This window comes from Pseudophryne corroboree, chromosome 4, assembly GCF_028390025.1.
Source record: "Pseudophryne corroboree isolate aPseCor3 chromosome 4, aPseCor3.hap2, whole genome shotgun sequence".
NCBI classification, from domain to species: domain Eukaryota; kingdom Metazoa; phylum Chordata; class Amphibia; order Anura; family Myobatrachidae; genus Pseudophryne; species Pseudophryne corroboree.
In genome coordinates, this window is record NC_086447.1 from 680,970,649 (window position 1) to 680,985,303 (window position 14,655).

The 14,655-nt window shown below is 41.8% G+C and overlaps 1 protein-coding gene across 15 annotated transcripts in view; it reads left to right on the forward strand.

The window, feature by feature from the left end:
• Positions 1–14,655, forward strand: part of SYNE1 (spectrin repeat containing nuclear envelope protein 1) — a 965,679-nt gene that overhangs the window by 818,751 nt on the left and 132,273 nt on the right. For all 15 annotated transcript variants that reach the window (XM_063917854.1, XM_063917860.1, XM_063917859.1 and 12 more), the window contains 6 exons: positions 2,268–2,401; positions 4,600–4,804; positions 5,039–5,221; positions 6,316–6,462; positions 6,633–6,787; positions 8,913–9,060. In XM_063917854.1, coding sequence (XP_063773924.1) covers positions 2,268–2,401; positions 4,600–4,804; positions 5,039–5,221; positions 6,316–6,462; positions 6,633–6,787; positions 8,913–9,060 — 972 coding nt within the window. The remainder of the gene's footprint in view (positions 1–2,267; positions 2,402–4,599; positions 4,805–5,038; positions 5,222–6,315; positions 6,463–6,632; positions 6,788–8,912; positions 9,061–14,655) is intronic.

Below are 14,655 nucleotides of genomic sequence, written 5' to 3' on the forward strand. Positions count from 1 at the left end.
GAAAAATGCTTTTTTAGAGTTTAGTGGTCCATTAAATGTGTAAATATAACTTTTCTGCACTTGTTTCCATTATTATGCTTATCTGGTTTCATAATTCATCTCTTCTCTTGGACTATCACCAAAATAAGTCTGTCACAATGACAAGCCTTGTGTTTTTAGTTATATTTTCTATCCACTATAAGAGGCTTAATAAAAATACTGTAATAGTTAATTTGATTGTGCTTTAGTAAGAGTACACAGCACCCTGCTTACATGTAATGAGAAAGAGAGTTATGCTAGGTACACTGATTCATATATCTGCAGGTCAATTGATCTGCATATATATCTATAGTCGGATCGGGCAGTGTGTTCTGTGTACACACTGCCTGATCCGTCGAGACTGACGTCACGAACTGTGCGGGAATTTACATGCAGCCGCCCAGTTCAGCCATCAATCACCACCGGCTGCCGCAGCATGTGTATGGGACCTCCCATACACACACAACTATGCACCAGTATATCTGTAGATATATTACTCATCGTGTGTGTTGCAGGGCCGACGTGATATGTCTGTGAATAACGGCATTCATGGACATATTGTTGGTACTGTTACGTGGACTACAGTGTGCAATGGGCTATCTGATGGTTCCTGGTGACACTCACGCAAGTACCCTTGCCCAGCAGTCTTTTAGCCTCCTGCAGCCAAAGACTTCGCCTATAGCAGCTGCCTTTCCAGGGCAGATTAGGTCCGCCCCGTACTTAGATTCCCCCAGGTTTTATGTATTGACAAAGTGGCTATTGGAGGCTGGGCATGAGTAGGTTGCAGACGTAAACAGAACCCTGGCTAGATGCCGCTGCACTATTTGCGGACAGAGAGAGATAACCTAATGCACGTGAGTGCAAAAATGCACAGGTTGGAATATCAAATTAACGCAATAACTATGTACATGCAACAATTCACAGGGTGTTGTGAACAACAAGACTGTAAATACTAATGATTTGTATTGCAACAATGCACAGGATGGATACAACAAAGAAATGTTGGCAAGACAATTGCCTGTGTGGAAATTCCACACCAAAACCTGAGTTCACGGCTAGCTGGATCAGATCAGGAACCAATCAGGCAGGGTCTTAGAATCACGGGTATTTCACAGGCTGACAAGTTCTCACACGAGCTTACAGTTTCTCACAAATGCAGAAACTATCACCAGCGATTTGGGAGAGGCCAGGAATGGAATATATATGGTGCTGCACCAATAACTGCTGAAAATCCCTAATTACCAATACTGTGCAGCTGCCTTTAGTATTCTAATTACCCAGCAACAGGGAACACCGTCTGCCTTCGGCATCCCCGTTGCTAGGGATCCAGTAGCTCTCAGCGCCCAGCGTCTGCCAGTTGCTAGGTGCCGGGTAGGGTCCGGAAGGCTTTGCGCCCGACATCCGCGCATTGCTAGGTGCCGGGTGGGGGTCAGTGGGATGTGCGGCATCCCGGCTCCCAAGCAACGGCCAGGATGCACGCCTCCCGGCGCTAACAGGTATACACTGGCCGATATGCCAGCGATATATCGGTCATTCAATAGAACAGCCAATATATATCGTCCAGTGTATACCCAGCATTAGTGAGGGTGCTCTGCACCTCCTGCATATTCTTTGTGTATAAATTGTTATGGAGTTTTATAAATATGTCAGGGGTTTCTTGGTTTAAGATGGTGTTGCACAGGAATGAATGCTGTGATTTTCCAAGTGGGAGAGCACCAGATTCATAAAAGCATAGCCTAATTAGGGAAGTGCTCCTCTCCTGTCATATCGTATGACAGGAGAAATGTAAAATTGTGTACTGTGCTTTTTTGGGACCTGATCCTAAATCTGTTTTTTCTAATAGAAAAACAGGTATGGTATTAAAACAGCTTTGGCCCTTATATGTCATATCATATTAATAATACTAAGGTGCAATGCAATCTGTAACTTTGTATATGTATCTGATAGAACTGTTTGTCCCTTACTGAAGTTACTTTTATATCAAAATATTAATTGACATCATTTTTGTATGAGCCACCCTTGGGAGTTGATGTATCAAGAAGTGGAAAAGTGGACAAGTGGAGAAGTTGTCCATAGCAACCAATCAGCTTTGAGGTAGCAGTTATCAAGTAAATTTTATAAAATCATTGGAAGCAGCCGATTGGTTGCCATAGGCAACTTCTCTACTGACACACTTTTCCACTCTTTTAACTGATTAATACATCAACCCCTATCAACAACTAAATTGACTTCTTGTTTTGCTTTTACAGAGCTTACAGGAAGAGTTGGAGAAGCATGAGGCGGTTTTAGACAAGTTTGGTTCTGTAACTAACAAGCTTCTGTCTGAATGTAACTCCTCTCTTGCAGAAAATCTCAAGAGCACTTTAAAAGAGGTTACCACAAGGTAAAATATTTTCACATTACATCTATGAAAATTCTTGTTGATCCATTCAAGCCCTTCAACTTTCATTCTAAACAATAAACCACAGATCTTGATTGTTATTTATGATCCACTTGAAACACTAAATTAATTATCAAGATAGACCATCTCTCCCAAACCACTTGGCATTTTTGGAAACATTTTAGGAAAATAAGTACCTGTTTGGCCTCTTGTTTTTGGTAGATAAATATAAACACAGTAAAGTACAGGTACACCACTGATAATCCCTTGGTTCCGGCACTGTGCCAGATTATTGTTTTGCTGGATTATCGGTGGTATCAGCGGCTGTGGTATCGGCGGCATCCTGACTCCTCCCCCCAGCCTAATTCTACCCCACAGTCCTCCCATACGCCTAAACCTCCTGCAGCCCGACTCCCCATGCAGCCTAACTAATGTCTGGCTTAAAAGAAGTGCTGGACCATCATGTGCAGGATAATTGGTGGTCTACCTGTATTTGGGAACAATGGTTTCTTCAGCAGATTGACTTTTCAATGCGTTAATCAGTAGCTCAATACCCATGTATTGAGGAAAACAATCCCTTGTGAAAATACGTAGAGATGTGTCCAGTTAGCCAGTTATCGGCAGCATGACAGACGTGCGCCACATAGCGGCATGCAAATTTCCTGCCAATGTGCCTGACACAGTACACTACGTTGCAGGTGAGAACGCTGCGCTTGCGGCATTCGTGGTTTGCAGCGCCAGCAATAAACAAATTGTACACATCTGTATTTTCATCTGATGATACCCAGGGGAAAGGATCATCCCGAAGCCTAGTGTCAACTGATTTCCCTGCAATTGTCTCTGAGTCCCAACCTGGCCTAACCAGACCCTTTTTTAAGGGCTATAGATCAGAGGGACGAGGTATCACCCTGTAATAGGAATTTCATATCGATGAAAAACAAACTACATATATTTTATCCTCCATGAGGTTTGCAGCAACAAAAATTACAATCCCACTATAATTTATGAAAATGGAAAGTATATTCTCATCTAAAAGGGAAACACACAACATACAAGTGATACTGTATTACCAAGTAGCTCCTGGGAATGGAATTTACAAAGGGCTTAGATTGGTGGTCTAATACTCCCATACATTTACCATGAAATAGTGTTTGTGATCCTCTCACACTGCCAATAATAGCAGGCAGTACATGCTCTTGAGTCTCCCCACATTTGGCATGCAGTTGCCCCAAATTGGACAGATGGGAACCTCAACACAGCCTCTGCTTACAGAGAACATCCCTTCCAGGTCCCAGCCTCTGCCCAGATATTCCAACACTCCCAGGGCTGTTCAATTCATTTGGAGGCAGTGCATGTTGGTCTGCCATTAGCTAAATATTCTGTCATGGATTTAAATTATATCGCTCTTGATATTAGAATGTTGTTTAGTTGTGACAATGCCGTCTCGTGCAAGTTCTTATTATGGGGTAAATTCAGTTGTGCCCGATAATAATTTGGGTGAAAAAAAAACAGTATGTTGTCGTGATTTTTGCCCGATGTTGTTTATTGGGCAATTCAATTGCAGTAATTTACTGCAGCTAATTGAATTCCCCCTATATATGTGAAAGCATTTTAGTAAGTGATTAAAACCTCTTTATGGACTGTAGTAGCAATGGGGAATTTAAAGGTAATACACAACATGCTATTGAGGAAATGTATTGTACCTTAACAAACAAATACCCGACATCAGTGGAGGAACTACTGGGGGTATGGCCACTATGGGGCTGGGTGTGATGCATCCCAGCAATAGCGCTAAGGGGAGTGAATACATACATTCAGGTAACTGACTGAGATAGTTTTACAATCTACTTTGTTGGATATTGCTTAGAGTTCTCAGTGCATGCTGGGAAGCAGTGGATGGAAGTTTAGGATGTACAGGGCCCTATCACGGTTTGTGATTTGGGGCCACAATTATCAAAACGTTATACTGGCGATGTTATTAAAATGTTTATTGTGTCAATCAGCAATCCTGTGGATTTTAAAGTGTGTCTCTTTCTTACAAAAAGATTGTCACTGCAGGAACTGTAAGGGCTGTGGTTGCCCTTACTGTATCATTACATGCCACACTTTCACATCAGGTGGGATCAGCGGGCAGCTTTCTGTAACATTTTTGTGAGTCTCTTGACTGCCCTGTGATGAATTACTGTATTATATGTCAACAGGTGGAATAGTTTATTAGAGGATATTTCAGAACAGTTGCACTCAAGCAAGACTCTACTGGAACTGTGGCAGAAATACAAAGATTTCTGCGCTCAGTGTACGGCTGCTGTTCAGCAGCAAGAGGATCGCACCAATCAGCTGCTGAAGACTGCCACCAACAAAGACATAGGAGATGAGGAGATTGCTACTTGGATAGAGGACTGTAATGTAAGTACTAATGTTATGCTTGTAATCTGTTCAATTCACTATTCTCTATCTCTCTATCTCACTAACAAGCAGGCTGGCTTAAAAACGGTGAAATATTACAAAATATCTAGACCTTCCTGTGTTTATTCACTCACAAGCCAGAGAATACCGTATAGAGATGCCCTTTCATGATGTCTTTTGTATACATATAACTCATTTGTTATAGTACCTTTTCTCATTGATGTGTTGCAACAGGTGCTTTTGAAAAACTTGGATTCTGCAAGAAGTTCATTGGTTGTTCTTCAGAAGACAGGAGAGCAGCTCAAACAGCAGGTGGATTCATCTGCAGCTGCAACCATCCTATCTGACCACCTTTCCCTGAGCCAGCGCTTGTCAGTACTGGAGCAGGCTCTCCTACGCCAGCAGGCCATCCTTCAGGTACAGTACACAACTTTGCATATGTATGCAGAACCCTTAAACCTAGTTTTGCTAACTGAATACCAATGGTTTTTATTTACATAAACTTTATCATTCTTAATTATGCATGCACAAAACACCTAAGTTAATATCGCAAGGGACATGGTCTAACAGGATAGAGCAGGATACAGCATACATGGCAACAGCGCCTGGCCATCCCATCATCTGTCGCTAGATATAGAAACCTGTGCATAATGGTATATTGTTGCATATAATTTTTAAATAAACTGAAATGGGAAGTAACTGAGCAGACTTAAGCTGCGTACACTCTATAAGATATATTGTAAGATATATCGTTCCGACGTGAATCAGAACAATATAACATACACGTTATATAGTGTGTACCCACAATCCATCGTATCGACTGTTGTTAATTGAAATACCCCATTGGATGAGCTGCACGCCCATTTGGATGATTCCATGGACAGTGCAGTATTGATGCATGTAATGATACACAGCGCCATGGTACAGCGGATTATTTAGTGTGTACGGTGGATGCGATGAATTAATAACTCACATTGCTGCATTGCTGGGTGTCACTGTCGCATGGTGTGTACCTAGCTGAAAAGACAATTCATTTATTTTTTTTAAGAGTTGAAAGAACTTTTAAGATATACGCAATATTCTGGACTGGGTTATGGTATAATAGGTCGACAGTTAAAAGGTCGACACCAAATGGTCAACATGCACAAGGTCGATACAGTGAAAAGGTCGCCAGGGTCAAAAGGTCGACCTGAAAAAATGTCGACACATGAAAAAGTCTGTTTTTTGGATGTCAAATTTTCACTTACAGCACATGGACCCCAGTTATTGTACCGCGTCCCCTTACATGGCTATCTTTGCTCGCCATGCTACAGGCAGGTGACTATCCCCAAATGTAGTCCATGTGTATGGTAAAGTATTAAAAAATTCAAAATGTTAAAAACTCATGTCAACCATTTAGTGTCAATCTATATTTTAATGAGCAAGCTAATTTTATTACAATTGCAAAAAATATATTTTAATATAAAAAAAATAAAAAAATTAGCATGTAACTGATACTGATTTTGTTGCAGGCTGGAGTCCTAGATTATGAGACATTTGTAAAGAGTCTTCAAGACCTTGAAACATGGATTGTTGATGCAGGAGATGTTTTAAATGGACAAGACCCAAACCGTTCCTCAGATCTCTCCACCATTCAGGATAGGATGGAGGAACTGAAAGTAAGAATTTTTACGTTAATACAGCACCTGGTTTAGCAGTTTCTCTGCGTCAATGTATGTAATTTGGGAATTTCATCTTAGATAATATATTTTTCAAAAATGTATGTATTCTGTTACAGCACTACCTACATTACTTATAAATGGTTGTGACATGCATTTGTGTATTACAGAGGCAGATGTTGAAATTTAGCAGCCTGGCTCCAGACTTAGATCGCCTCAATGAGTTAGGATACAGATTACCATTGAACGACAAGGAAATCAAACGCATGCAGTGTTTAAACAGAAACTGGACAATATTTTCCTCTCAGACAACAGAGAGGTTCAGGTAAAGTGACACCTGTGTATTGTTGTATGGGAAATATAACATACACTATTTAATGGTCATAGTAGGGCTTAGTTACTAACATTGCGTTTAGTTGCAAATAATAACAAACTCCCATACTATGAAATGTATTTCCTGAATTTGCTGTCCAATAAGATTAATGTATTTGACAGTGATGGGGGTTGTCATTAAATCACCTTGTATGTATAAATCATTGGGTTAAACAAGTCAAATAGTACTCCATAATAGCTCATTTCTGCAGGAGTACATTAGAATAAATGGAACAATAAATAAGTAATAATGAAAACAGATAGAAGATTTTAGGATTTTTTTTGTGTGTTTTACTAGGTTCTGAATACTTTATTATTTTGCAGCTTTTGGTCATCTGGTGTATTCTTATAATAATAATTAGACAGTAGAGGTAGATACTTGATATAGATTTAGTGGAATGCTCACAGCAGCTCAGAGTATTTCAGCATGCATTCCGGTGTTGTGGGAGGCACTGGTCTGTTCACAATGATAATGCTGCATTACTGAGATCAAAACTGCAGCATCATGGTATGAGACAAGGAATGAAGAAGCCACATACTGAGAGCTCATGGTCTCGGGTACCTATCAGGAAGGAAGATAGTGTGCATAGTATTTTCCATTATTTTTTCTGATTTGGCCACGTCCCTTCAGTGTCTGGGCCTTGCATTTGTCTCAATGGTCCTGTTGTGCACAAACTGTGGACAATATGCAACTGCCATTTCTATAATGGTCTGCAGTGTATAACACATCTGACTTCTGCCTCCTTATTCTTCTACACAGTCACTGTTGTTGGATAAATTAAAATATGACATGTATAAACAAAAAGATACAATAAAGACTTAAAGGCCATCCATTGATTCCCCTCACACTCCTTACTCACCAATTCTGCTAATGTCATATTGTTGTTCATCTTTTCACACAGAGGCAATAGAGTGGATTGTGAATGGGGTCGCCATCCCAGAGTGATAAAGGAACTAAACATACAGATGTGTCCTCATATACTGTTATGCTGAGAAGGAGCCGCAGCCCTTCTCAGCGTGCCCCGTCCTATGCGATTTGACTTGCGCCCAGTGTGTTTTTTGCCCAAATTTGCATGTTAGCCGTGATGCATCAAAACCACTCATAATATTGCACTGATTAATTTGCTATGCGACACTAGTCTGAATCTGTATCTGAAGTGCTACGATGCAACACACGTGGGGTTTTTTTTTCATTCCAAGTTCCTGTTGTGTTCCGTAAACAAACACAGTCGCACAAAGTTTTGGTCAAAAAGATGCTACACCTTTTGCTGCAGCTCACTTGCACCAGGTGTGTCATGCCTTATTGCAGTGGTTCCCAAACTGTGTGCCGTGGCACCCTGGGCTGCCTCGGGACACTTGCAGGGGTGCCTCGGGTTGATGGTCCAGAACCAATTCAAATTATGCATGGTCAATGTAAAAAGCAAAACCAGTATTGGTGGCTGCCAATCATAAAATATATTGACAATCAGAAGCAAATCTTGTCCCTCACCACATAAGTGACCGTAAGGATGACTATTAAAGACAATTTACTTCATTTAATATTTCTTTCTAAATTTTTCAATAAAAAACTATTGGCTTAGGGATGCCATGAAAAAAATTCTGATACTCTAGAGTGATGTGATTCAAAAAAGTTTGTGAGCCACTCATAGATGCTAGATGTATGAGAACACATCTATAGGTGTGACTTAACATAGTTTTTTGGGGGAGTGTAGGTATTAAACACAGTTTAAATTGGCTCATTGCAATATATTAGTCCCTTATTTGCCTTCCTCTGCAGTTGGCTTCTTATATGTCTTTCTCCATCCACACAAAAATAAATCAATTAGGCTGACAATTGGGCTGAACTTCTGAATACTAATAGTTTAAAACATAGGTACAGTAATGATGTAGGTTACATGTCAAACTCTTTTGTGAATATTCCGATAAGTCTTTCCAAGTTGGATGAATTTGTAATTTAGGTTCCTTTGTCCTTTGTCTGCTATAAGTTTATTTTACTTAAAATAATTTTCAAAAAGTTTATTGAAACTTTTCAAAATGCTTTAATGAAACAAACCCACATCTGTTGCTTTCCTCTGTAGCAAGTTGCAGTCCTTCTTACTGCACCATCAGACCTTCCTGGAGAAATGTGAGACATGGATGGAGTTCTTGATCCAGACAGAGCAGAAGCTTGCTGCAGAGATCTCTGGAAACTACCAAAGCCTCCTAGAACAGCAGAGGGCACACGAGGCATGTACAGTAAAAAGACAATGGAGTTTGGCACTTCTAAATCATTTGAACTACAATATTTTTGTTTTCACAAAACTCCTATAAATTTTGCTTGTGACTTTGCCAGCTCCTAAGTTTTCGAGCGCTCTATTCACAAATCAAGTGTAAAATAACTTTAAATATTAAACTTAAATTCTCATGTCAGCTCAGCGTCTCTTTATGGGAAATCAGAAAATAATTAACTTTCTATGAAATATTATTTGCAGAAATGGAGCTCCTTGAAAAGGGGCAATCTCCATTCCCTATTTTTTTATTTGGATCCATGGCAGACCTTTGTAAAGGGAGGTTAAGGACAGCATATAGTATCATTAATTATGAGTCACTCACAAGTAATCATGTACTATCCTCTATGGCAGGCCTGGCCAACTTATGGCTCTCCAGCTGTTGTGAAACTACAATACCCAGCCTACTCTCCCATCGATCAGCTGGTAAAGCATGCTGGGAATTGTAGTTTTAAAACACCCGGAGAGCCACAGATAGGCCAGACCTGCCCTGTGGCATTGAATTTCCACTCTGCTTTTCAAAACTCTCATAAGCAGGGATCACCATTTATAGAAGAGAACAGGCACAACCTATTTAAGATTTCCAAATGTCAGTCTCGGGAATACATATAGTTTGAAGTATGGGATGCTGTATTATATATGAATATATATCTGTCATGGATTACTGTGATAATACCAGTGTGCTCCAGGTCTGTAAAGAATTAGTGAACCAATAATCCATAGCCACAATCTGTCCCTAATTTCCAGGGATAGAGCCATGTTTTAAAGATTTTCTATAGAAAATCCCAGAAAATGCCAGTTATTGCCCACCTGTACTGTTCAATTCCTGTGACTTTGTATTCTGAATGCAGTTCTTGCTTCATAACATAATAATTATAGTACAGGAGAATTGAAAATGAAAGTAAATGATATGATGACCAATATCAGTAAACATAGTATGATGTGTATTGTAATACATACATGTCTGCCAATACTGTACTTCACTAAGGGGGAGATGTATCAAACCTTCAACTTCTAGCTATCATTTTATAGAATCTGCTTGATAGATTATAGCTAAAATCTGATTGGTTGCTATTGGCAACTTCTCCATTTATCATTTTTATTAGATTTGATACATCTCCCCGCTCTGCTGAGACAACCATTAACTTTATATAGCATACAATATGCTTTCTTTTTGAAAACCTCAAATCTTAAATAGCTTAGGCTGGTACACACTAGGAAGCTGTACCGGAACGACAAATCATCTACATGTCTAGTGCAGCGGTCTAGTGCAGCGTTCGCCAACCCGTCGCTCGCGAGCGCCGGGTAGCTCGCAACCGCAGTCCGGTGCCCAACTTCGGGGGGGGGGGGGGGGGTCCTCAATTGACTCCCCAAGGCAAGTCTGTAACGCTCCTCTGTCATGTCGGAGACAGACACTAGAGGTCATACATGATCTCTAGCGTCTGTCTGATGTCCGGCTCCTCTGTGTGGGAAGAGAAAGCTGGAAGTAGGGATGGCCATCAGTGGGTTATCCATCGATGGTTAGCATCGATAGTACCGATGGTGGGCAACCATCTGTAAGGGAACCATCGATGGTCCCCATTACTTTAGTATTGAGATGGATGAGGGCCAATCAGAGCCCGGGGGCGTGGATTCACGGGTGTCCGGGGGCGGAGCTGTGCTCTGTGTCCCTGACACCCTAGAGAAAAAAATTAAAAAATATTTGATAGCTCTTTACCATTGATGGCGGGAAACCATCTGGTTCTCCCCCATCGATGGTAAAAGTAGTTACCTTCGGTCATAGACCATTACAGGTTGAGTATCCCATATCCAAATATTCCGAAATACGGAATATTCCGAAATACAGACTTTTTTGAGTGAGATAGTGAAACCTTTGTTTTTTGATGGCTCAATGTACACAAACTTTGTTTAATACACAAAGTTATTAAAAGGATTGTATTAAATGATCTTCAGGCTGTGTGTATAAGGTGTATATGAAACATAAATGAATTGTGTGAATGTAGACACACTTTGTTTAATGCACAAAGTTATAAAAAATATTGGCTAAAATTACCTTCAGGCTGTGTGTATAAGGTGTTTATGTAACATAAATGCATTCTGTGCTTAGATTTAGGTCCCATCACCATGATATCTCATTATGGTATGCAATTATTCCAAAATACGGAAAAATCCGATATCCAAAATACGTCTGGTCCCAAGCATTTTGGATAAGGGATACTCAACCTGTAATGATTTTGAATCATCGATGGTCTATGGCCATCCCTAGCTGGAAGCTAGCAGACGGAGTGAGAGGGAGGAGGAGCACCCAGCTGCAGTGCACTCCGCGGCAGGCAGCTGGCTGCTGGCTGCCACAGGGCAGGCTCCTCCCTTTTTGCAGGCACCATTCCTGGATCCACTTCACTCACATGGGCTGGGGTCCCTGAAGGCAGACTGTGATGCAGCCAGGCCCGGACGAGCACAGGAGGAGTGCAGCAGTGGCAGGTGTCTCTGTCGGCCATGCTTTCCCAGACCATGGCCATGGTGAGCCAAGCTATATGCAAGGGGAGGAAGGGGGGCAGATGTATAGTATTAAATGTACAGAAAGGGGGGTGTAATAACATATGCAATGGGGAAGGTGTATAGTGTCATATATAGGGGGGAGGGCAAGTAATAGTGTATTATGCACAGTAGGGAACAGGTATAGAGTGTTGTATATGCAGTGGGGGGCAGTTGTATAGTGTTATGTGTACAGTGGGGAGCAGGTGTATATTGTTATATGCACAGGGGCAGGTGTATAGTGTTATATGTACAGTGGGGAGCAGGTGTATAGTGTTATATGTACAGGGGCAGGTGTATAGTGTTATATGTACAGGGGCAGGTGTATAGTGTTATATGCACAGGGACAGGTGTATAGTGTTATATGTACAGGGGCAGGTGTATAGTGTTATATGCACAGGGGCAGGTGTATAGTGTTATATGTACAGTGGGGAGCAGGTGTATAGTGTTATATGTACAGGGGCAGGTGTATACTGTTATATGCACAGGGGCAGGAGTGTTATATGCACAGGGAAAGGTGTATAATGTTATATGTATAGGGGCAGGTGTATAGTGTTATATGTACAGTGGGGAGCAGGTGTATAGTGTTATATGCACAGGGGCAGGTGTATAGTGTTATATGCACAGGGGCAGGTGTATAGTGTTATATGTACAGTGGGGAGCAGGTGTATAGTGTTATATGTATAGGGGCAGGTGTATAGTGTTATATGTACAGTGGGGAGCAGGTGTATAGTGTTATATGCACAGGGGCAGGTGTATAGTGTTATATGCACAGGGGCAGGTGTATAGTGTTATATGCACAGGGGCAGGTGTATAGTGTTATATGTACAGTGGGGAGCAGGTGTATAGTGTTATATGTACAGGGGCAGGTGTATAGTGTTATATGTACAGTGGGGAGCAGGTGTATAGTGTTATATGCACAGGGGCAGGTGTATAGTATCATATGTACAGTGGGGGGCAGGTGTATAGTACCATATGTACAGTGTGGGGGGGGGGGTAGGTGTATAGTGTTATATGCACAGGGGCAGGTGTATAGTGTTGTATGCACAGGGGGGGGGGGCAGGTGTAAAGTGTTGTATGCACAGGGGCAGGTGTATAGTGTTTTATGTAAGGTGGGGTGCAGGTGTATAGTGTTATATGTACAGGGGCAGGTGTATATGTTATATGCACAGGGGCAGGTGTATAGTGTTATATGCACAGGGGCAGGTGTATAGTGTTATATGTACAGTGGGGGGCAGGTGTATAGTGTTATATGTACAGAGGCAGGTGTATATGTTATATGCACAGGGGCAGGTGTATAGTGTTGTATGCACAGGGGGGCAGGTGTATAGTGTTATATGCACAGTGGGGGGCAGGTGTATAGTGTTATATGCACAGGGGCAGGTGTATAGTGTTTTATGTACAGTGGGAAGCAGGTGTATAGTGTTATATGTACAGTGGGAAGCAGGTGTATAGTGTTATATGCACGGGGGCAGGTGTATAGTGTTATATGCACAGGGGCAGGTGTATAGTGTTTTATGTACAGTGGGAAGCAGGTGTATAGTGTTATATGCACAGGGGCAGGTGTATAGTGTTATATGTACAGTGGGGAACAGGTGTATAGTGTTATATGCACAGGGGCAGGTGTATAGTGTTATATGCACAGGGGCAGGTGTATAATGTTATATGCACAGGGGCAGGTGTATAGTGTTTTATGTACAGTGGAAGCAGGTGTATAGTGTTATATACACAGTGGAGGGCAGGTATATAGTGTTATATGCACAGGGGCAGGTGTATAGTGTTATATGTACAGTGGGGAGCAGGTGTATAGTGTTATATGCACAGGGGCAGGTGTATAGTGTTATATGCACAGGGGCTGGTGTATAGTGTTATATGTACAGTGGGGGGCAGGTGTATAGTACCATATGTACAGTGTGGGGGGGGGGGTAGGTGTATAGTGTTATATGCACAGGGGCAGGTGTAAAGTGTTGTATGCACAGGGGCAGGTGTATAGTGTTTTATGTAAGGTGGGGTGCAGGTGTATAGTGTTATATGTACAGGGGCAGGGGTATATGTTATATGCACAGGGGCAGGTGTATAGTGTTATATGCACAGGGGCAGGTGTATAGTGTTATATGTACAGTGGGGGGCAGGTGTATAGTGTTATATGTATAGAGGCAGGTGTATATGTTATATGCACAGGGGCAGGTGTATAGTGTTATATGTACAGGGGCAGGTGTATAGTGTTGTATGCACAGGGGGGCAGGTGTATAGTGTTATATGCACAGTGGGGGGCAGGTGTATAGTGTTATATGCACAGGGGCAGGTGTATAGTGTTTTATGTACAGTGGGGAGCAGGTGTATAGTGTTATATGCACAGGGGCAGGTGTATAGTGTTATATGCACAGGGGCAGGTGTATAGTGTTATATGTACAGTGGGGAGCAGGTGTATAGTGTTATATGCACAGGGGCAGGTGTATAGTGTTATATGCACAGGGGCAGGTGTATAGTGTTATATGTACAGTGGGGAGCAGGTGTATAGTGTTATATGCACAGGGGCAGGTGTATAGTGTTATATGCACAGGGGCTGGTGTATAGTGTTATATGTACAGTGGGGGGCAGGTGTATAGTACCATATGTACAGTGTGGGGGGGGGGGTAGGTGTATAGTGTTATATGCACAGGGGCAGGTGTATAGTGTTGTATGCACAGGGGGGGGGGGCAGGTGTAAAGTGTTGTATGCACAGGGGCAGGTGTATAGTGTTTTATGTAAGGTGGGGTGCAGGTGTATAGTGTTATATGTACAGGGGCAGGGGTATATGTTATATGCACAGGGGCAGGTGTATAGTGTTATATGCACAGGGGCAGGTGTATAGTGTTATATGTACAGTGGGGGGCAGGTGTATAGTGTTATATGTATAGAGGCAGGTGTATATGTTATATGCACAGGGGCAGGTGTATAGTGTTATATGTACAGGGGCAGGTGTATAGTGTTGTATGCACAGGGGGGCAGGTGTATAGTGTTATATGCACAGTGGGGG